The sequence below is a fragment of the Myxocyprinus asiaticus genome, chromosome 50, assembly GCF_019703515.2.
Source record: "Myxocyprinus asiaticus isolate MX2 ecotype Aquarium Trade chromosome 50, UBuf_Myxa_2, whole genome shotgun sequence".
NCBI classification, from domain to species: domain Eukaryota; kingdom Metazoa; phylum Chordata; class Actinopteri; order Cypriniformes; family Catostomidae; genus Myxocyprinus; species Myxocyprinus asiaticus.
This window is the reverse complement of record NC_059393.1, coordinates 16,630,750-16,655,825: the sequence shown is the minus strand read 5'-3', so window position 1 is coordinate 16,655,825 and position 25,076 is coordinate 16,630,750. Positions and strand designations below refer to the sequence as shown.

Genomic DNA, 25,076 nt, shown 5'->3' with positions numbered 1-25,076 from the left:
CTAAAACTAGCCTTAGCTGGTTGCCTGGTCTGAATTAAGCTGGTTTCTCAGCTTGACTAGTTAAAAAGTGCCCAAAACCCCTCTAAAAACCAGCCAACTGACCAGGCTGGGCGACCAGCAAACAATTTAAGCTGTTTTTATTTATTTTTTTCCCAGCACTGTATATACAGGGTATCCTCATCTTTTCTTTTTTTTGTAGGCAGAATGACCCAGGATCAGCTCCACATGGGTCTGAGGAAGGATGTCCGATCTCTGCTGATATCTGCCAAGCATGGCTTGACCCCCGAACAGCTCAAAAGAGATTACCAGACCATACTGGGTTACCCCATGCCCCTAAGGTTACTGGGTTTCCGCAATGTTCTGGACATGGTGAAGGAAATGCCCGATGTTGTGCACTTGGAATTCCAAATGGATGGCAACATCATTTTGAAAGGTATTCTCAGTATTTTAACCCTTCGGGGTTAATGGTAAGTAACTATGTTTTTGCACATAAAAATATAAAGTAAATGTATTTCCAAAACTTTCTTAAGGGTATTCAAACTGACAGAAATGATAATCGCTTGTAGCTGACAGTTTGCTGTATTGTGGGTTGTACGGGTCATTTCTCCTTGTCTAATGTCAGTATCTCTTACTAAGGATGCACCTATATGAAAATATTTGGCCGATACGAATATTTTGCCACTTACATTATTTTATCATCAAATCACTGGTTTGCTCAGAAATTACATTTTAAAAGTTTGCAAAGAGGTACAAAAACTTTTTATTGCTCTAAAAATAAATGATTTCCATTAAACATGGATTGGATCTGTTTAACACGACAGGTTCAAATTTTAAAGAGAGCCACAATGAAAGATAAATAGAAGATAAAAAAAAATATTGTAAAATAACTAAATATCAAAGCATGATAACTGATGTAAAAAAAAATATATATGTATATATATTTTTTTGTACTTGTAAAACATTTTTGCACTTCTGTTTTTGCAGTGCAGTACATCAGAACTCACATTTCACATGTTTGTATATAATAGAACATCACAAATTCATATGCATATGTTGGGCAATTCCCCTCAAATGTCAACCACATCATGAAAAAATAAGAAGTTACCAAAGGAACAAAGTTTCAAAGTACTATTGTGGATAATGCTGTCCGGACCGCTAGAGGGTGCCAATTGCTCACACAATGTTGACTGAAGCACTGAATATAGTCTGTTTTTAAGCTTTCAAGGTTTAGTAATCATGCAAGACCATATTGCGATTTCAATCTTAACTTAATCAATCGTGCAGCCTTAAAGTTATAATTCACCCTAACATGAAAATTCTCTCATATTTTACTCACCCTCATGCCATTCCAGATGTGTATGACCATCTTTCTTTAGCAGAACACAAATTAAGATTTTTAGAACAATATTTCTGCTCTGTAGGTCTATAAAATGCAAGTGAATGGTTGCCAAATTTTTGAAGCTCCAAAAAGTGCATATAGCTATCATAAAAATAATCCATATGATTCCAGTGGTCTAATTAATGTCTTCTGAAGCGAAACGCTAGGTGTTTGTAAGAAATAGATTGATATTTGAAACATTTTTTAATGACCAAAGCGCGAAAGCCTCCTCTGCATAGAAATTCATACATAGATCCCTTATTAGCAGCTGTTTCTATGGAACGCGATTCTGTTTCCACACAAAAGTTTATAAAATGGTCTTAGCAAGGAGCTTAGTCTGAGGCATTTCCTCCACTCACATGCATTCAAACCTATTCGAACCGCTTTCTTTGTTCACCATTCCAAGATGGCGCCGCAGTTGATGGATCCATACCAGCCGAATGAGACATCTGTGTGTGATTATCTATGCTCCTTTGTTGTAAACAGCTCTGCTCTTCCATTTATTTTCGTGTTCTCGCGTGAACTTGCAAACGTGCTTGACCTCGACTTTCTTGAATTTTTTAGTAAAAACAGTTTTAAATATTGATCTATTTCTTAAGCACACATAGCGTTTCGCTTCAGAAGACATTAACTAATCCACTGGAGACTTACAGGTTACTTTTGCTTGTTGTGCTTTTTGAAATGTAAATTTTTTTTTGGCACCTATTCACTTAATGGACCCACAGAGCTGAAATATTCTTCTAAAAATCTTCGCTTGTGTTCTGAAGAAGAAAGAAAGTCATACACGTCTGGGATGGCATGAGGGTGAGTATAATATGAGAGAACTTTAATTTTTGGGTTAACTAATCCTTTAATGGATTCCATACCACTGTCTAAGAAGTCAAAGTTTGCTGGTTTCAAAGAGTTTTGGATGGTTTTCCCTCATCATGTATAGGGGAGGGCCGCTTTCACAACTGTCACGTCTGTAACAACTGTTTTTCCTCAGAACTAATGTGAGAACGAGAATGATTAGAAATTAAATATTACATGTTTTAATGAGTGCCAAACTTTCTTCATTCTGTGGCTATCATTATTTCTGGATTGTGCATTTGAATTCACAGAGTTTTAACAAAGTGTGATGATAATTATAAATAAACCATCGGTTTTTATATGAGTGTTTTCATGCTTAAAAACGATTTGCCTGTGGCTTTCTGCTTGTCTACAGCAGTCGTGAAGTCGCTTTCATGATTCGAGTCAGGGCATCAATGCCAGCGTCAAGCGGCGCTTTGAACTCCACATGAAAAGTGCTTGTAGACAACGTCTCATTCTGCGTTTTCGTGATAGTTAAGACTTGACATGCTTCTGTGGTAATTAAATTGCGCCTTACAGAGGCTGCATTTATAGATTTCCCATCTGGGCTTGTTTTGTACAACAAAGAATTCTTTTCTCCATCACTTGATCATTGACACAGGCTCTGTTTCAAAACCTAGTGAGCTGCTCAGCTGCCTACCTAGACAGCATTTAGGGCAGTGTTTGCTTTTTTCAAACGTGCCTACGATACCCAAAAATGCTGTGTATATGCTGTGCACTAGGTTTTAAAATCCAGCCACGGTATCGCTGTTGTGTGTGCGTCAATGTAATGACTCCAGCGGACACATCACAAAGGTTCCGCCCTATTACAACCAGTGTTCAGAACTCACTCTGAGTTGAATAAAAATGTTAGGATCTAATGTCAAACCGGTTAATAGTGATTAAGAAAAATTAACAGCTACTAACAATTTTGACAGCTCTAGTTCTTACTAATTTCGCTTCTGGAATAAGCCTGTATCTTTTTCTTTGCAGCCATTGGAGATGAAAGCACCAAAGGTATTGAAGAGCTGGTGTCCAAGCAACGTGACCACAAACCCAAACCCAACAAAGGGAAGAGAAAACCAGGGACTTTCCAAATCCGTTACCCGCACCACCAGACAGTTATTCTCCCTCGCCGTGGCCAGATTAAACCCACCCTGCCAGCGCAGCTACGCAGCCAACTAAAACAATTACTATCTCATGGCCCGGTCAGACTATCAGAGCTGGAGTCCAGGTATATGGCACAGTTTGGAAGGCCGCTCCAGATAACACAGTATGGCTTCTACTCCATTTCTGAAATGCTGGCGACTGCCACGGACTTCATAGTCACACAGCAAAGTCGCACTGGATCTCAGTTGCTTCTGAGAAGTCCTGTCTCGCCACAAAAACAGACATATAATCTGATGTCAAGTCCTTCCAAGCAGTGTACGTATTGATATATTTACTATAAGGAAATTTATGTAGAATGAGAGGTTGATATGTTATAAAATAGTTTTTTTGTGATTTCATTATGACAGTAGGAGAACAGTAAACAGTGAGATGGTAGAAATGTGTCTGTCAGAGATTTCGCTATACTCTTTATATAAAGTTTAAGATATATTTGCATGGCTATTAGTGTGCAGGACTGCGAGAGTAACGAAGAAACATGGGATAATACAAAAGTACAGAGTGATACATGTTCAAAAAAAATAAAGACGAGGAAGAACTTGTGATTTATGGCAACTTTTTGCATTAATGTAGAATTCGACTAATGTTGTTGTTTCCTAAAGTTTTCCAAAGTATGAGATAATGGAGAACATTTTTGAAACACTCGTTCTAGTTTGGATGAAAGGCGTAAATGTAGCGAAATAAATGTTTCCCAATAATTATTGTGGACTTGATCTGCATAATATCTATTTAACAGTGGCTATTTTACTTTGGCTCTGAATTTAGAAGCAAAATTAACAATCCATTTATATTATTTGTTTTTACGTGTAGACTAAGGCCACGTCCACACCAATGCACGTTCGTTTGAAAACACATCAATTTTGCTATGTTTACGCCTCTCAAACACTGTCACAGAAAAGAGCGTTTTGAAAACGCTTTTACATTACCACATAGTTTGGAATACAGTGACTTTAGGAAACTGAAAATGCATTAATTTAGCTAGGTTTACGCCTCTCATCCACACTAGAACGGCATTTTCCTCCACCGAAAACGGAGCATTTCAAAAACACTGACGTAAGGAAACTGTAAACAGAGTTTTTAAACGAAAACGCATTAGTGTGGATTTGGCCTAATTTGTTGTTTACACAATTGTTACATAATGATTTTGCGCTGATGCCAAACTTTTCGTTTATTTGTTAACTATAATTGTTTGGTTTACGTCCCATAAAGTTCCAAATAAAAAAAGGATATCATTAAAAGTTCCTGAATTTGTTCACATGTAAAGTATCCACATATACGGTATACCACATGCTTTTGTACTATTTAAACAATGTTTTCATTGTATTTCCAGGAAAACATAGCTGTACTATGATATATACCCTTACTGTGATATAAAATAACTCGTATGGTGATATAAGATTTTGGTCAGACTACCCACCACTATTTGCAATGTCGTTGCAGTTGCAAAGTTGTTGTTTCTGTCATATGTTTCATGGAGATGAATTAGGATATGTTCATTTTGTTTTGCAGTGGCATCTCCTTTTGGGGCAAAGGAGAAGCCAGTGACATTCAGTCCTAAAGCATCGACACCACCAGAGCATGAGAAAAACCATCAAGATTCACAGATCTTCTCTGCCGTTCCATCACCAGATGCCACAAAGGGAGATCAGTCTTTTGAAGAAAAAGTTTTAAAGGTTTGGATATCTTGGATATCTATAACTTAGAATATTCTTGCTTTTTCTACCAATGATATATAGTTAGATACCCATATATGGTCTCTTTTATAAAATAAGTTGAAATGCACTTTAAATAAAGCAATATTTTCTGGGTAAATCTTCATTAAGCTTGAGGAGGAGCTCAGACAGAAGATTTTTGAGAAGGGCACTGCTGGCACTGTCAATCGCGAGCTGAAAGATAAGCTACGGAAGGTCAGTCAGAACAGCTGAGAACCTCGCTTATCTCATGCATCTTCTCTCTTTGGATTATGTTTGAGATATGGATCTTATTTCAGGTTGTAGCTGAAAATAGCAATGGAATCTCCATTCACAATCTCCCAAAAGAATACAAGGTATTGAATTTACAGGGGAATCTCACAAAGCCTGTCAAGAACATATCTGAGTCATTATCATGAGAAAATATAAGAAATCTGTAAAAAGAAGCCTGCACTGTGAAATTGTTTTTATGAAAATTAAGCACATTTTCTCTGACTTAAAGTCATAAAGGCATAGTTCACCCAAAAATGAAAATTCTGCTATCATTTACATACCTTTATGTCATTGCAACCCTGTAGGAGTTTCTGTCTTTCTCAAAGGAGTTCTGTTGTAGAATGTCTAAACTCCATTCATCCATACAAAAAAACAAAGGGTGACCACGGCTCATTTTTATGGTTTTTCAGTGTCTTCATCAAATTTTTTAAAATGTTTTTGCTTCAATGCTTCAAATATGACCTGGACGTGTTCTTCGTGAGATTTGCCCATACTTTATAAGCAAAAAATTCCCTTGGGGTCTGTTTTTCTTTTACCACTCATTTACAGCTTGTCTCACGTTTATTATGGTTAGAGAATGTATGGTGAGGAGTTGCCGTTGGCTCAATGTGGCTTTCTGAGTGTGACAGAGATGGTTGGAGCTTTGAGTGACACGTTCTCCATCCAACCTGGCACGAAGGAGGGCAAAAACCACTGGATTGTCATGGAGTTCAAACCGAATGACACACCACCCACTGAACCTGGTAGTGCCTTAATGACCTGTTCCACTTACCTTTTTCATTCACCATATTGATCAGACCAAATGATCCTTTTTAATGAGATTTAGATTGTGATGTATTTCTGTTGCAAGAATTATCCACGGGTCACGGCACCACTTCCAGTCCAGCAGCCGAATCACCGAATCCCTCCAGGAAAGCCTATTACTTCAGCTGTACTGAGTCTGCCTGGGAGCGAGATGAGACTGAGCAATCCACAGACTCCCAAGAGACTGATACCGAGCTCAGAGTCACCAATAAGACCATTCATCAGGTTAAGAATCATTAGCGCTAATTTGTTACCTTTCCCCAATCATCCAAAATCTACTATTACGCTTATTTTATGTTTATCATTCCTTATTTTGCTATAAAGTATATCAACTCGACCGCTTCTGGCCACACTAGCTTGTAGGCGTTGCATTCTCAACATTGCCACAAGGGGCGCCATAGGGGACATTAGTGTGAACTCTTAAGTATTTTTATAGCAATCTACCTGAATAATAACAGATCCAGTTTAATAGAACAGACTTTTGAAGGTAACCCCATCGCCCCCTTGAGTACTGAAGCTTGTTACCACCACGGTAATGCAAGAATGCATGTATGCATGCATACTATATAGTACGTATAATATGCAAATTGTGATGCAACCTAAATGTAAGTTTGTTAGACTGTAGGATTCTTAATTGACAATATGTGTGTGACTGGTTGTCATAGATGGTGGATCTTTTCCCGGAGTTGATGGTGAACCATGGTGCGGTGATTCCTCTGGACGCAGTGCGCTGCCAGAAGCTGAAGCCTCCCACTCGCAGGAAGGAGAGAGAGCTGGTGCCAGTGCTGGTGGAGCAGGCAGCGTCTCCCAGTCACTTCTATATTCGCTTTAGCCAAAACAATGAGGCCAGAGCCCTGGAGAACATGATGATTGAAATGAGGTATCTCACTTTGCTATAAAAAAAATGGTAAAAAAGAAGTTATGTAAATCAGTATGCAATATGCAACAATTAACATTTCAAACAGTTTTATGCTACACTTCTCCAGTGTTTCCGCTAGGATTTTTTTCAGCAGCGGTGCTTTTGTGCGTGCGTCCACGAGCCCCTGACGCTGAACCAGTATTTACGTGCGTCGGTGGAGCTGCGCGTCATTCAACTCATAGCTAACCTGCTGCAGTACAAAAGTAATAATTCCTCTATATGCTTTAACAACATCCAAAGCTTCCTACAATTACCCATTAACAGCTCGCGTAAGTTTCATTTTCATTTAACCGTCCTAACTCGCTCGCAGAACAAAACAGCCGGAGGGTTTTTAGAGCAGCCTGGTGTTACTTTGTTAAACATGGCTGATGACTTTGGCTTCAACGCGTCTGACAATGGAGTTCATGTAGAAGGGGACCCGGCCGCCGCGTTTCTGTCCCAATAGGAGAATGAGATCGCAATGATAGAAAACGACGCCGCTGGGTTCGGTGCACTGGAGGATGGCGGACCTCTGCCCTCGGACACGTACGCGACCATCGGAGGTGAACTTGGAGGAGCACCAGTCACCGCCGTAAACAGAGATTTGTTTCAGGACATCAATGGCAGAACGGACAGCTACTCAGCCATTGCTCAAGTGGACATGCAGAAACAAGAACCTGAGAGCTTGTGCAAATGGCTCGGCTGGAGGAATTAGATTCGGCCTCTAAAGCGGCTGAGTCTGTGTGGAGGGAGAAAGCTCGGAAAGAGCTTGAGGACTGGCACGTACACCAGAATGATCAGATGGAGAAAAATAAAGCCAACAACAGAGCATCAGAGGAGGCGTTCCTCAAGGAGTGTGATAATGGCAGTCCCGGCACAGAGTGGGAGAAAGTGGCCCGGCTGTGTGATTTCAACCCAAAAACCAGCCGTCAGACTAAAGACGTGTCTCGAATGTGCTCTGTTCTCATTTCTCTAAAGCAGACTCTGGTTCGCTAAAATAACTCTCTGAAATAATGTTTCACAGGCTTTCTTTCTTTTCCCTTCTTGCACTTTATTTTAGTCCAGCTTTGTGATAGTTACAATTTACTTAGTATTGTTTGTTGTGATTTACACTTAGTACCCACAAACCATCAGATAGCATTTCTCCAACAGGAACCATTCAGGGTCTTTAATGTTATACAGATATCTCCACATGTCTACTGGTTTGTTTCAGTATAGATACGGACAGTTACCATCTCTCACCCTTCAGAGTATTCCATACCCTTTGTTTCTTTTCGTAAATTGTAATAATCAGTGCCTAGATTTGGTATTATCTGCTTTCATGCATTTATGTTCACTGCAATGAGGGAAGTTACATTTGTGAGCTTGTTAAGGTTCTTGTTTTATTATAATTTACAAATTAGCACATTGTCATTGTTTTGATGATTATTAGTTACAAATGCAGCTCTTTTTATGTCTGTTGTTCCCATAGCAGTCAGCACCTGGGATATTTTCCAGCAGGAGTAAAAGATCACAGCAGTTCCTTTTATTCACGGGTGTATTACCCTGCTAATATAGCAAAGCACAGCACGGCAAGCCTTCATTACTTCCTGTACTTGGCTCGCAGTTCATATTTTATTGTTGTTACTATATATCCAAGAATGAACAATTCTGAGTTTGAAGCACATCTTTTGTCAAGTGTTGAGTTCTTTAATGTGGCCTCAGTCTACAGCATTGAATTCTGTGCCTGAACCTTTGCTCACTGTGACTTACTGTCTATCCGTAGGCCTTCATCATCCGAGCTGCCAAAATCTAAAAACAGTAGAACGGTAGCACAATAAATAACAATGCAGTTACTATTCTACATTTGCTGGAGGTAAAACAATATTGCTTTTTATAGAACTTGGTCCAGATGTTGAATTTTTAATGCTACTTGTTGCTAGCTTGAAACGATTATAAATGTTACTGATTGTTTGTATAATTCATATTCACCCAACTTGGAGGTCTTGTTACATTGAGTAATTTGTGTTGCCTTTAAATATAACCAGTTTAGTTGCATACTACAATCAATGATGGTTTCCTGTAGAATTTCTCAGTGATTTGTAATGTGACAGTTGGCCAGAAAGTTTTGTTGTTGTTGCTCCAATTAAATGTGTGCGCATATATCCTTTAAGGATCCTTAAGTCTTAAAATGTCTTAAATTTTGTTTTCCAAAATTTAAGGTCATAAAAAGCCTTAAATATCTTAAATGATACAACAAAATTCTTATTTATCATTTAAAGAGGTCTTAAATTTTGGGGCAGAGAGACAGGAATCGTGATATGAACTAATGTAATTATCAAACTTCAAAAGAATAGGATTTAATGAAATAAATGCATGTGCTGCGTCTTTCAAAGTGAAAACAGCACTGTTGTATTTTCTCCAAGCATGCGGGGCTTGTGTGTGTTTCCAGCTGTTGCAAAGCATTTCGCAATCATTAGGCCATATTGGAAATTTATGACAAGCGATTACTAATGATCACCTGTTGATGATGATGATTTAGTGTTGATGAAATATGACAGTGTTTACTTTTAATCGGTTATATTGTAATACGTTGTAGATTGTTGTAGGAGTGCACATTTTATTTCCCTTATTTGTTGGAATGAGCAGCTGGAAGCAGTGAAGCGTAAACATCTCAAAATGAGAGTCCCCGATGCATTTCAGCCTTTATAGTTAAAAGTTCCGTGCTATAATTCAAATCTTTTTTTAATTTTTTTATTTAATTTGAACTCTTGTGTACTCTGTCTGGCCCTCTCCATCACAGGAAGGAAAGACTAAGAACATTTAATATAGGCTACCAATTTTAAAAACTAATGGCAGATTAATTGTCTTTCAACACATTATCTTACGAGCAAAATCCAATACTGGTTGACCTCTAATTTGTAATTAGATTTATATAATGGTGCATTAACCAATTTTAATGTGGTATATTTGTGGAAAACATGTGAGTAGTTGAATGTTTTTAGATTGTGATTTTAGTGGGTTTGTTTTGGTATGGGAATACAGTATTAATTTTATCAGTTCAGGTGTTGGAAAAAGGTCTTAAAAGTCTTACATTTGATTTTAAAAATTCTGCAGGAACCTTGTCATACCTGGCCAAAAATAGTCATTTTCTTGGCTGCTTAGCATTCATTTTTGATGAGCAAAATGAACATGTCAACATGGTCCGGTGAAAGACGGCACCTGACTCACCTGAGGCGATTAACCTTTTTCAATTAGTACTTATAGTTTTATTCAGATAAAATTATTTTTAAAGTATGTAGCCTAATTATGGTCATCCGCTTCAGTCACTTGTTTCTCAGTAAGATGTGAAGCAACATGTACTGACTTAGATTTATGTTGTTCTTGGCAGATACTTTTAACAAATACACTAACAGGCAGTTTACCCAAAAATTTTATTTCTGTCATCTCTACTCATCCTCAAGCCTGTATGAATTACTCTCTTCTGTGAAATACAAATGATGTTTGTTAGTTCCAGTCAACATTCACTGTCACTACATATTTTTATTTCCCCTTACAATGCAAGTGAATGGTGACTGAAACTAACATTTTGCCTAACATCTCCTTTTGTGTTCTATGGAAGAAAATCATAAACGTTTGCAAGTGATGACAGAATTACTATCATTTTAAGAGTACAAGTCAATACTCACCAGTTACATTAAAATGGCCTTTTATTGTTGACAAAATGCATTGAAAATGTTAACAGATGAAATCCTGAGAGAGAACCTTGCTTATAAATATATATGTTTTAATACATATTATACATTAAAGATAGATGGCAATTTATTTTCATACTATGTACAGTTGAAGTCAGAAGTTTACATACACCTCAGCCAAATACATTTAAACTCAGTTTCTCACAATTCCTGACATTTAATGGTAGGAAACATTCCCTGTCTTAGGTCAGTTAGGATCACTACTTTAATTTAAGAATGTGAAATGTCAGAATAAAAGTAGAGAGAATGGTTTATTTCAGTTTTTATTTCTCTCATCACATTCCCAGTGGGTCGGAAGTTTACATACACTTTGTTAGTATTTGTTAGCATTGCATTTAAATTGTTTAACATGGGTCAAACGTTTTTGGGTAGCCTTCCACAAGCTTCTCGCAATTTGTCGCTGGAATTTTGGCCCATTCCTCCAAACAGAACTAGTGTAACTGAGTCAGGTTTGTAGGCCTCCTTTGTCGCACACGCTTTTTCAGTTCTGCCCACTTATTTTCTATGGGATTGAGGTCAGGGCTTTGTGATGGCCACTCCAATACCTTGACTTTGTCCTTAAGCCATTTTGCCACAATTTTGGAGGTATGCTTTGGAGGACCAAGCTTTAACTTCCTGGCTGAGGTCTTGATTTTCTTTCCACTTGATGCCATGGTGTTTATACTTGCATACTATTGTTTGTTCAGATGAACATGGTACCTTGAGGCGTTTGGAAATTGCTCCCAAGGATGAACCAGACTTGTGGAGGTCCACAATTTTTTTTCTGAGGTCTATCTGCTCAAATAACGAGTCAAAAAAGAGATGTTAAAAATCACGGTTTATGTCACTTTCATTTGTCACACTGGAAAAGGAAGGTTAAGTGGAGCACAGTGTGTACACAATACGCACTGCAAAAATAGTATGAAAAGTACAGTAGTGTCCCAATCTGAACATACCCGATTCTGTTCTTTTCCAGAAGCTGTTACTCGTGCCCAGATCTGACGGAGAGATACCGGCTGCCTGATGCTTATGTGCGGCTGGGTCAGGTGTGCTGTGTGGCCCCCAGAGACATGTGGTTCTACCGAGTGGTAATCCATGAGGTACTCAGTCCTACTGAAGTCAAGGTGTACTATGTAGACTTCGGAGACATCACCAAAGTGGAACGGAACAGCCTCCGATTTCTCAAGTGAGTTCATCATTAAAGCGTACACACTGTAAATTAATGTCTGAGATTTGGACTCAGATTGTGATTATATTGTAATGAGAATAGATTGTTTTGTCAAATTGAAAAGGGATGGAATAACATTAAGTCTTTCAATATATAAGACCCAGGTTTCACCAGAAAAAAAAATAAAAATAATAATTTTCCAGAGCTTGTTACGCTGACCTCCCGGCCCAGGCTGTCCCATCAGTGTTAGCTGGAGTTCGGCCCATCACGGTGAGAGCTGCTCTTCTTTATCAAGCATAATAATGACATGTTTCTGTTTTTTCAAGGGATAATTCACCTATAAATTAAAATTCTGTTATCAATTACTCACCTTAGTGTTGTTCCAAACCTGTATGACTTTCTTTCGTACATAGAACGCAAAAGGAGATGGTGTCAAATTGCTTTCTTTTGCTACAGAGCATTTGGACTCAGAGTGCCATAACCTTTTTCCAGAGGATGTGCTGTGAGCACACTCTGGTGGCCGCTGTACACAGCTACCAAGAGAACTTCCTGTTGCTTTTCTTGTGCGACACGAACACAGAGGAGGATGTTTACATTCACCTCGCCCTACAGAAAGAGGGTCACGCCCTTCCATGCTCTTCTGCTTATGGATTGGTCTGGACACAAATCTTTATTAAGATTCACTCACCATGAATATCTGTCAGTGCTTATCTGATCTCCTGTGGTTGCTAGTTCCTTCTGGTTTGAATTTCAGGGATCAGGAAAGTTCAGTCCATTGAGCTTTTACCTTGGAGATGATCAGCTTGAGGACCTAAATGAGTCTGTTGCACCTTCCACACCTTCTCCAGATACCAAAAGTGGACAGAACTCTGAGGTTCAATCTAGTGGAAGTCCTTCTCTGAGCTCCCCTCAAGCAGTACCTTCAATCAAACATCCTGTGTCAAAATGCTTTACAGCAGTGGTAATCGATTTTATTGGTCACGTCCCCCTTTTGAAACTATAAAAACTTATGTGCCTCCCCAAACACCACCATGATCTGATTGATTATTACTATTGTTGCCAGATTTATTAGAAAAAGAAAAACACATGGAAAAATGCATGATCTTTTAGCATTTCTTTTCTCTCATTCTGAATAAAATGTCTTTGACCGTTGTGCTTTATCTCGCTGTTTTTTTTCAGCGTCTCGCACAGAAGCACTGCATTTTTACGACATTGTGTAATTTATAAATATATTATACATATGATAATTCAGACAATTAAAATGCATTACATTATTGTGGCAGATGACTAAAGCATTCATAAGACAATACAAAAAGTGGCTTATTAATACAATATATTGTTTATTTCTGTATTATTGAAAAACCACGTCTCAAGATCCCTGCAAATTGCACTCTGACCAGTTGTGTTTGAACACAAGAACGCGTATGTCCTCATCTTGTGCTGTTGCTAGTGTCAAGCAAGACCGAGTGTGGGTTGTTATGTGTACTGCTGCGTGTTGCCTGTATTGCTGGAGTTTTGCTAACTGCTCCTTGCTGAAAGCAAGTGATCCATAAAGCTTAAATTATTCCAATGGTTGGAAGATTCTGTATTATGGTCGGGGGACATAAGTAATTATGTAAATTTTTCTTAACGCATTTTTTATATAATTCATTTGCACTGAATTCATTATATTTTTAGTTAATTCGCACTGAACGCGTTAAATCGACAACCCTATTAAAAAGAACTTCAACTTTTAAAAACGCATCTCAAGAAACCTGAATTCTGTCGCTGCGCTGCATCTAGCTTAAAGCTGATGTAACTTTTTCTGTGTTAATATACTTTTTCCTATCAAACCTTAATATGTAGAGACAACTTAAGCCATTCATAGGTTAATTTTGTAACTATAAGCACTGTTTCTGTGGTGTTTGTTTTGAGCGACCCATCTATACAAACACAATGACGTTGACTCGACCAGTGATGTGAGTTGGGGCCGGGACTATCTCTTTGTTTGACCAACGGCAGAGGGGTGACGTGTTCAGAAAGCTGTTTTGAAAACAAAGTTTATTTTTGTAATTCCGTTTGGTGGCGCTAGTGTCGCAGAAATTACTTTAGCTTCAAGTTAAATAGAACTTTCACTTTTAAAAATGCATTTCAACACTCTTGCATATTGTTTAGTTTGATCTGAACAACTCATTGTTTTATTTACTCACCAAATTCCCCCCCAAAATTTTTGTTTCTTTTTAGTTTTTTGGCTCTGAGAATGGAGAAAATAACTGCCCCTCCAAAGATGTGGACCCAGTCCTGGATCTTCCAGAGCTGGAGTTTATTAGTGTTCCTGAGGTCAACAATGCAGATAAAGTGAGTTATGTATATAGTGGGTCTCACAGCTGTGTAAATATACATACATACATACATACATACACACACACACACATACATATATATATATATATACACACAGTTGAAGTCAGAAGTTTACATACACCTCAGCCAAATACATTTAAACTCAGTTTTTCACAATTCCTGACATTTAATTGTAGAAAACATTACCTGTCTTTGGTCAGTTAGGATCACTGCTTTATTTTTAAGAATGTGAAATGTCAGGATAATAGTAGAGAGAATTATTAATTTCAGCTTTTATTTCTTTCATCACATTCCCAGTGGGTCAGAAGTTTACATGCACTTTGTTAGTATTTGGTAGCATTGCCTTTAAATTGTTTAATTTGGTTCAAAAGTTTTGGGTAGCCTTCCACAAGCTTCTCACCATTTGTTGCTGGAATTTTGGCCCATTCCTCCAGACAGAACTGGTGTAACTGAGTCAGGTTTGTAGGCCTCCTTGCTCGCACACGCTTTTTCAGTTCTGCCCACAAATTTTCTAATGGATTGAGGTCATGACTTTGTGATGGCAACTCCAATACCTTGACTTTGTTGTCCTTAAGCCATTTTGCCATAACTTTGGAGGTATGCTTGGGGTCATTGTCCATTTGGAAGACCCATTTGCGACCGAGCTTTAACTTTCTGGCTGAGGTCTTGAGATGTTGCTTCAATATATCCACATAATTTTCCTTCCTCATGATGCCATCTATTTTGTGAAGTGCACCAGACCCTCCTGGAGCAAAGCATCCCCACAACATGATGCTGCCACCCCCATGCTTCATGGTTGGGATGGTGTTCTTCAACTTGCAAGTCTCACCCTTTTTCCTCCAAACATAATGATAGTCATTATGGCCAAACAGTTCAATTTTTGTTTCATTAGACCAGAGGACATTTCTCCAAAAAGTAAGATCTTTGTCCCCATGTGCACTTGCAAACTGTAGTCTGGCTTTTCTATGGCGGTTTTTGAGCAGTGGCTTCTTCCTTGCTGAGCAGCCTTTCAGGTTATGTTGATATAGGACTTATATTACTGTGGATATAGATACTTGTCTACCTGTTTCCTCCAGCATCTTCTCAAGATCCTTTGCTGTTGTTCTGGGATTAATTTACACTTTTCACACCAAACTACATTCATCTCTAGGAGACAGAATGCATCTCCTTCCTGAGTGGTATTATGGCTACGTGGCCCCATAGAGTTTATACTTGCGTACTATTGTTTGTACAGATGAATGTGGTACCTTCAGCCATTTGGAAATTGCTCCCAAGGATGAACCAGACTTGTGGAGGTCCACAATTAATTTTTTTTCTGAGGTCTTTGCTAATTTCTTTTGATTTTCCCATGATGTCAAGCAAAGAGGCACTGAGTTTGAAGGTAGGCCTTAAAATACATCCACAGGTACACCACCAATTCAGCACACCTCCTCTCAGAAGCTAATTGTCTAAAGGCTTGACATCATTTTCTGGAATTTTGCAAGCTTAAAGGCACAGTTAACATAGTGTATTTAAACTTCTGACCCACTGGAATTGTGATGTAGTCAATTAAAAGTGAAACAATCTGTCTGTAAACAATTGTTGGAAAAGTTACTCGTATCATGCACAAAGTAGATGTCCTAAATGACTTGCCAAAACTATAGTTTTCTAATATTAAATTTGTGGAGTGGTTAAAAAATTTGTTTTAATTACTTCAACCTAAGTGTATGTAAACTTCTGACTTCAACTGTACATACACTATATACTCACCGGCCACTTTATTAGGTACACCTGTACATTTACTTATTCATGCGAATATCTAATCAGCCAATCGTGTGTCAGCAGTGCAATGCATAGAATCATACAGATACGGGACAGGAGCTTCAGTTAATGTTTACATCAACCATCAGAATGGGGAAAAAATGTGATCTCAGTGATTTAGACCGTGGCATGATTGTTGGTGCCAGATGGGCTGGTTTGAGTATTTCTATAACTGTAGATATCCTGGGATTTTCACACACAACAATCTAGTGTGTAAAAAGAATGGTGCGAAAAACAAAAACATCCAGTGAGCGGCAGTTCTGTGGTGAAATGCCTTGTTGATGAGAGAAGTCAACGGAGAATGGCCAGACTGGTCCAAGGTGACAATAACCCAAATAAACACACGTTACAGCAATTCTATGCAGAAAAGTATTTCTGAACATATAACATGTTGAACATTGAAGCAGATGGGCTACAGCGGCAGAAGACCCTGCCGGGTACCAATACTATTAGCTAAGAACAGGAAACTGAGGCTGCAGTGTGCACAGGCTCACCAAAACTGAACAGTAGACGATTGGAAAAACATCGACTGGTCTGACAAACCTGGATTTCTGCTGAGGTACACAAATGGTAGGCCCACTGCACCCTTAGTGGACTTCTGTTCTTGGCTGACTGAAGTGGAACCCAATGTGGTCTTCTGCTGTTGTAGCCCATCCGCCTCAAGGTTCGACGTGTTGTGCATTCTGAGATGCTATTCTGCTCACTACAATTGTACAGAGTGGTTATCTGAGTTACCGTAGCCTTTCTGTCAGCTCGAACCAGTCTGGCCATTCTCCATTGACCTCTCTCATCTACAAGGCGTTTTCACCCACAGAACTGCTGCCCGCTGGATCTTTTTGTTTTTCGCACCCCTCTCTTTACACTCGAGACTGTTGCGCATGAAAATCCCAGGAAATCAGCAGTTACAGAAATACTCAAACCAGCCCATCTGGCACCAACAATCATGCCACGGTCCAAATCACTGAGATCACATTTTTTCCCCATTCTGATGGTTGATGTGAACATTAATTGAAGCTCCTGACCCGTATCTGCAGATTTTATGCACTGCTGCCACACGATTGGCTGATTAGATAATCGCATGGATGATTGTTGGTGCCAGATGGGCTGGTTTGAGTATTTCTGTAACTGCTGATCTCCTGAGATTTTCACACACAACTGTCTCTAGAATTTACTCAGAATGGTGCCAAAAACAAAAAACATCAGCAGTTCTGTGGACGGAAATGCCTTATTGATGAGAGAGGTCAACGGAGAATGGCCAGACTGCTTCGAACTGACAAAGTCTACGGTAACTCAGATAACTGTCTGTAATTTTCTGTTGAGAAGAATATCATCATTGGTTTTGGTGGCACGAGGGGGACCTACACAATATTAGGCAGGTGGTTTTAATGTTGTGGCTGATCGGTGTGTGCGTGCGTGCGCGCTTGTGTGTGTGTGTATGTGTGTGTGTATATATATATATATATATATATATATATATATATATATATATATATATATGTTTTTTTGGGGGGAAGGGCTGGGGGTGGAGGGAGCTCACTTTAAACCTCATACTTCCTTTCAGAGGGAGCAAGTAAATCCGTTTGAGGTTCTGCAGGGTAAAGACCCATCATTTTGCAGTGAATGGGACCAGGGATGGACAGCAGAGAACAAAACATATAAGATGAATCTTAAACCTGACATCCAGACAGAAGATGGATTAAAAGTAAGAATGTCTGGCCTTCATTATAACTGATATTTCATCCTAACTAGGCACAATATGACAAGTTTTGAGTGTCAAATAATTTTTCTGTCCACTGAATGCGAAATGTAAATCACAAAACAGTAGATACAGTGCATCCGGAAAGTATTCACAGCGCTTCACTCTTTCCACATTTTGTTATGTTACAGCCTTATTCCAAAATGGATTAAATTCATTATTTTCCTCAAAATTCTACAAACAATACCCCATAATGACAATGTGAAAGAAGTTTGTTTGAAATCTTTGCAAATTTATTAAAAATAAAAAACGAAAAAAATCACATGTACATAAGTATTCACAGCCTTTGCCATGACACTCAAAATTGAGCTCAGGTGCATCCTGTTTCCACTGATCATCCTTGAGATGTTTCTACAACTTGATTGGAGTCCACCTGTGGTAAATTCAGTTGATTGGACATGATTTAGAAAGGCACACAACTGTCTATATAAGGTCCCACAGTTAACAGTGACTTTCAGAGCACAAACCAAGCCATGAAGTCCAAGGAATTGTCTGTAGACCTCCGAGACCGGATTGTATACTTTTTACAAAGTTCATATTCTTATCAAGGCCTGAAATTGAGCGGTGGATTGCGGGTATTGCGCACAATTTAAAATATTCCCGCATGTTCCACCTTTGTAATGCAGGGAATTCACCCACACTTTTATATACTTTAACATGTAGCTGACAATTGGTAAACCAATCCATACAGATGAACAATAATTTGTTTCAAACTGTAATTCTCTTCTTGAGAGACTGACTGACTGTTTTCAGAATCTGCGCAAGTAAAAAAGCTCCTCCACGTCCCTCTGTCTTTCACTCTCGTGCAGCTTGCATTCAGTAGCTCATTTAACACTTGAATTTAGTGTGAGCGCGCATAGTGAGGAAGTGTGTTGTATATTTACTGAACTTAAGATATTACAGATGTATAAGTCTTCATAAACCTGTTAATCCAACATGCAAATGGTGTTATACAGCATCTCTGTAAATGATCGATGTGATAACTATCGCTCTTGTTTATAATTTTAAAAACTGTCAAAGTTGCAAGCGTTCAAGTTTGGAGTGGTCTAGTTTTGCTGCCTTTCACATCGTGGTGCTCCCTCCTTATAATATAGCACCTTTGACAAGAAAATGATTTGTGTATTGCTAGCAGAACTACTCAGCTGCAGGGTGAAGAGAAATGCTTAAACACCTGTTACATCACTCATCTCCATTTCTCTAGACCTCTATCTGACGTATACGGTCAGTTTTATTTAGTATGTAGTAATATACATAAATAGTAATAATATAAATATCTAAATATTATAATATTAATAATATACATAATATGAAAAATATACTATCTATCTTTAATATATAGTATATTTTCTGTTTTCAGTATAAATCAACTAATTATACAGCAAGGTACTCTCTCTCATGATTTCATCTGTGAATATTTTCAGTGCATTTTATCAACATAAAACAACCATTTTTAATATAACTCATGAGTATTGACTTAAAGTGATAGTTCACCCAAAAATGGAAATTCTGTCATCACTTCACTCACATTTATGCCTCTTTTTCTTTTTTCTTTTTTTTTTTTTCCCAGTGGAACTCAAAAGGAGCTGTTAGGGAGAATGTTAGTTTCAGTCATCATTCACTGTCATTGAATGAAAAAAAAAAAAAAAAGATGCAGTGATGGTGAATGTTGACTGAGTCAAACAATCTGCTTAAAGGTGCTGTGTGTAAGATTGACAACAAGCGTTTGAAATGGGTACTGCAGTCCAAATTCTAAATATTGGAGAGTTGTCTGCCCCGCCCCAGACCTGAAGCTCATGCGGGTTGCCAGAATGTTGACATGCAAATTAGCCAACTCAGCATCCGTTTTAAAGGAGTTCTGGGCATTAAGCTGTCTCTATCTTCCTAACGCATCTCCAGTATTTATCCTTGTTTTACTACACCTCGTCATTGTGGTTTTTAGATGGATGGCGAGGCTTTTTAGGTCGGGTGGAATCTGTTATCTCTGATCCAGTTCGTTTGATGGCTTCCATGGCTGCAGCACGCAGTGTTGTTTGCCTGCAAACTTGTTCAAATCTGGCAACCCAGCGGTGTCGAAATACTATTGGCGAGTGAGCAGTTGGCGGGATCACACAGGCCAAAACATAAACAGAAATTCCTGCCCGGAATGGAAACTTCAAAGTAGAATATACTGAATGTAGCATTGTTATCGGAGAAGCCAGTATATCAACTTAGCATGTTTTCTAATTCTCTAATGACATATTATGGTCATTTTATGATTTAGTACAATAAAACATATTACATATAGCACCTTTAACATAGCTTTTTTTGTTCCACAGAAGTGAGAAATTCATACATACATGAGTTAGAGCTGCACAATTTTGGATGAATTGAGAATCACTTTTTTTTTTTTGCTTAGAATAAAGCTCACGATTCGTTTACGATTTTGAAGAATTTTTATTTTATTTTAGTGATTTACAGAACCTGAGCATTAGGCTACTAAACAAAGTAACATGTAATTTAATAAATGTTCTGACAAAATGTTCTTTGCTTCATTATTTGAAAAATGCAATAAACAAAGTATGAAGTGTAAGTTGTAAATCAAAAATATGTATCAAAAAGTCCTAAATCCACAAGAGGGTGCAATAAATACATCATAAACCAAACAGCACTTTGTTATAATTGCAAAAAAAAAAAAAAAAGTGCATAAAGTATTTAGTCCGTTCATTTCTAACTTGCTGAAGTGAAGTAAAAAACAGAACTAGAGGGGAAAAAAGCTTCATAAACAGTTCTGTTTACTTGGTGTTTCACTGGTAAATACATAAGCAAATATGCTTTAAAAAACACTAATTAAATTAAAACAATGGAGCCTTTAGTGCTTCTTTTGTGAACGTTGCTTCAAACTTTTAAAGTAATTATTCAAGACTCCGTAATTAAATAGAGAACAGAGTAAACATTGCATTAAGTTGTCAGGAACAGTACCAATTAAACATTTGACAAATTATATATTTGTATAAAAATATTATAAAAACATTAAAAAAGTAATCAAATGCAAAATAAAACTACTTAAATTATTGACCATCTTAAATGTGTGATTATTAGATATAAATAATACTTCGTTGATGGCAGTCAGAATGTCTGAATGCCTATAACAGAGAGCAGCAGGTATATTAGGCTGCTTTTACATGTCGCACAGATCCAATATTTTGAAATATGATTTGTGTCCCGTCTGCTTATATTAACAGCTGTTTTTCATAAATATCGCGTCAAGAGGGGCATTTTGGCCCCCAAAAAAAAATAGCATTTGCCTGATCATGCATGCAGCTGCACTCACAGGACACAAACACATGGGCAGACATGTCCATTTGAGCGTTTTAAAGTAGCCAGCTGAAGTCAAACAGCGCATGGCTACCAAATTGAGTCAGATTTTGATAACGCTGGTACTTTTTAGCATAGGTAGCTGTTAAAATATAGAACTGAGCAGTGATTTCGTGGCACCCTTAGCCAGTCATTGCGACACCCTGCAGTTTGGGAACCACTGCGCAAGACTAGTGTCTTTGGCCGTTGCATTTCCTAGTTTATTCATGATCTCGTGCAAATGCACTGTTTTCAGATGCCTTATCAAGTTAAAAAGAACTTCACCCTTTAAAAACGTGATTCGAATCACATTTCAAAATGAAATTTGACCGCCTTACAAAGGCATGCCACTGGAACGTTAACATGGCTGAATCGAGATTGCGATCTTTTTTTTTTCTTCACCCAATTTGGAATGCCCAATTCCCAGTGCGCTTTAAGTCCTCGTGGTCGCGTAGTGATTCGCCTCAATCTGGGTGGCGGAGGATGAATCCCAGTTGCCTCCGCGTCCGAGACCATCAACCCGCGCATCTTATCACGTGGCTTGTTGAGCGTGTTGCCACAGAGACATAGCGCGTGTGGAGGCTTCACGCCATCCATCGCAGCATCCGCGCCCAACTCGCCAGCGCCCCACCGAGAACGAACCACATTATAGCGACCACGAGGAGGTTACCCCATGTGACTCTACCCTCCCTAGCAACCGGGCCAATTTGGTTGCTTAGGAGACCTGGCTGGAGTCACTCAGCACGCCCTGGGAACTCCAGGGGTGGTAGCCAGCGTCTTTTACCACTGAGCTACCCAGGCCCGAGATCACGATCTTTTAACGATTAATCGTGCAGCTCTAACTTGAGTGTGAGACTAAGTAATGATTACAGAAATTTTTCTTTTTGAGTGAACTGCCAACTATCTGTTAAAGAAGTTGTTAAAGTTATCTGCCAAGGACAACAAAACGAAGTGGTTAAATAACATTAGCAATCATATATAAACTGTGGCAGCTAGCTAGCTTCACTGCCCGTTTACATGTTATGGAGCTTGGGACATAGTGGGCCTATATTCACTAGGATAAACCGTCTTTCTGCACTGTGATAATGTGATCCCCATTTGCTTTAAATGATGGCAATGGGGGCTTTTCTTTCTTTCGTCCTTTTTTCTCTATGGATAAGTAACTGTGAATGACCAATTTACTTCTCCGAAGGACAAGCACGTGACAGTGCTAAATGTCAAGCCCTGGAGAATGCTCAGTCACCATTCGCTTTTATTCTATGGTAAAAAATGTAATGAACGTAAATGGTGGCTGAGGCTAACGATTTTGCCTAACATCTCCTTTTGTTAGAAGAAAGTCAATCGGTTTGGAACAACAAGGGTAAAAAGAGTAAATGATGATTTAACTTGAGGTACAGTACGTCTGTAACCGATGCTTGTAAAACTAAATTGTTGGCATGATTGCATTCGTAAAATATTTTTTAATGTATTATTTATTTTATAATTTTTTTATTACATAGTCTAAGCTAGAGTCCTCTGCTCCAACTGTTCAAGCAGTGTTAAATGAACCTCAGAGAGGTGGATCTAAAGGTGAGTTGAAGCCAGTCACATCAAGATGCAGCAGTCCCCACACTCCCAGCCTGATGCAGATCAACTGCAGCCATGCAGGTAGAGTGCAGCACATCACAGATGAAGCTAATGGAATTAACCCATCATCAATAAGTTTAACCTGTTGGGTTGGTTTTTATTCCCACATTACTCTCACGCAGTAATGAGAGTGAGGTTTTATTTCACCTCACAGTAATGAGAATTGGGTTTTTCACATTGCAGTAATGAGAGTTGGGTTTTTCACGTCGCAGTAATGAGAGTTGGGTTTTTCACGTCGCAGTAATGAGAAGTTGGGTTTTTCACGTCACAGTAATGAGAACGAGGGGTTTTGCATTGCAGAATGAAAGGGAACCCTCAAGTCAGTCATATCAAGGCTGTGTCAGTTGCTGATGCTATGGGAAACCCTGATTTGCCTGATTTTAAAGGGCTTCAGAGATCGTCACTCTTGAGGGGAGTTTCCCATAGTGTGTGAAACTGACACAGCATTTCGTTCCCTCCTTTCAGGGAAACAAGGTTGTAACCAGACCATTTTTGGATCGCCGTAATGAGAACGAGGGTATTCTTTTAAGGATTGTAGTTATGAGAATGGGGTTTTGTATCGCAGTTATGAGAATGTGTGTTTTCACGTGAAAGCACACAATGACAATGAAGGGAAACATTTTTGAAAGCTGTCATTATTTTTTACAATTCCATTTGGTGAAGCTAGTGCCACAGAAATGTCACCCTTCATTTTTATGTAACTTAGTAGATATTGCAATTTTTATTTGCAGAAATAATCGGATTGACTTGTAACCCAGTTTTCATCATTTTTCCAGGTGTGCCTGTTTATCCGGTCCTGCCTCCACTCTCTAATTTCATGTTGCGTTTGTTCAACACTTCAGACAGTCTGTGTTCAAATTCTCCATTCCAACGCCACACGTCTCCGTTAGCACTGAGACCAGCTGCTCGCCTGTCTGCTGGGGCCAACATCCTCAACTGGTGTTCCAACCAAACAGTCTGATCAGCCAAATGTGGTGTGTGCATTTGTGTTTCAAACCTTTGAGCACTTCATGTTCAATATATTTTTGCTCTTTCTTTGGCAACGGCATCTTAATATTTGTGATTCCAAGAAATATATTAAGCATTATTCTAAAGACAGTGGAGGGCAGGTAAATTTGTCTTTTATCATAATGTCACCCCTGTTGCGAGTTGTTCTTTGATTTTTTTTTTTTTTGCAGATACAGTAGGTACAGTGCTGATGTATTGTGTGTTTTATACTATGGACCAGATCACCCACTCATCAAACTGGCCAGATGTTTGTGTTTTATTTGTATTATGTTTTATTTGTTTTATGAAGTTGCTTGTTTACTGTTTGGTAACTGATTTTTCTTTGCCAACAAACCGTTTTATAAAGAAAAACTGATAAAACAAGGAAGATACACTGAAATTGTCTGTTTATTTTGCAAGTCTGTTGTATTTAATTTAATAAAACTTAAAACCCAAGTGTGTACAAAACGCAATTAGTTCATCCAAGCAAACAGTTGAGTGGTTTATTCTGATTTGTTTTAATAATCTGTGTAACTACAAACTATTCCACCCACACCTGGTTTTCACTTTTCGAATATTTACTTTGACCCAATAGTCTCCGTGGGAGGATTCTTGCTCCATTGAACATGGAGAAATATTAAATTACTCAAACAGGATGTCATGTAACCAAGTGCATGCACAACCTGCCTCAGTGGTTGCAAACACAAACCAAGCAAAGGGTACAGGTTGGCAGTGCTCTGCTGGTCCTGAATCTTCCTTGTTTGGCCAATAGACCTTTTTCACACTCTGGGTTTTGGAACGCGGAAGTAAATGTTTGCAGGGTAAACTGTGACAGTGGTGAATGGGTCACAGCAAATATTATTTTCACTTACCCATTTGCTCCAAGACCAAAAGAAAAAATCCACTCTTATGTGTGATTGACTTTCCAGAAGAGTTAAAAAATAGAGAGCGGTGGATTAAGACCGTAAAATGGGAGAAGATGGCAAATTTACTGTCACTCTCAGCAGCTGTAATAGAAACCCCCTCGCAGCTGTTGTAATTTGTTTTTTAAAACTAATTCCAGGGTAATATAACACAAAGCATAATGTTATAAATTTACACTCAATATTTAAAAAAATGTATAATATAAAAAAACATTTGCGAGATTTACGCTGATAAATAAGGCGGAAATGCGTCATCACAGTCTGTGAAAAAGGTCTATTACTGTGCTAATGGCATCCTAATGAGCTTTCTGTTATGATGCCCTGAAGATGTCTGGTCACTGGTGTTTTAAAAAGACCAGCTAAAGAATAATTCCTAATTTAAATGGAG

At 38.5% G+C, this 25,076-nt stretch overlaps 1 protein-coding gene and 1 pseudogene across 1 annotated transcript; both read left to right on the top strand.

The window, feature by feature from the left end:
* Positions 1–204: 204 nt before the first annotated feature.
* LOC127438898 (tudor domain-containing protein 5-like) lies at positions 205–23,739 on the top strand. The gene is made up of 16 exons (XM_051694804.1): positions 205–433; positions 3,200–3,631; positions 4,883–5,046; positions 5,197–5,280; positions 5,364–5,420; positions 5,912–6,080; positions 6,188–6,366; positions 6,807–7,021; positions 11,729–11,938; positions 12,124–12,190; positions 12,377–12,574; positions 12,675–12,836; positions 14,144–14,257; positions 17,625–17,765; positions 22,652–22,799; positions 23,555–23,739. Exons 1-16 carry the CDS (start codon positions 205–207, stop codon positions 23,737–23,739), a joined length of 2,754 nt encoding a protein of 917 aa, XP_051550764.1.
* On the top strand, positions 7,422–8,035 carry LOC127438996 (clathrin light chain B-like; annotated as a pseudogene).
* Positions 23,740–25,076: the final 1,337 nt, after the last annotated feature.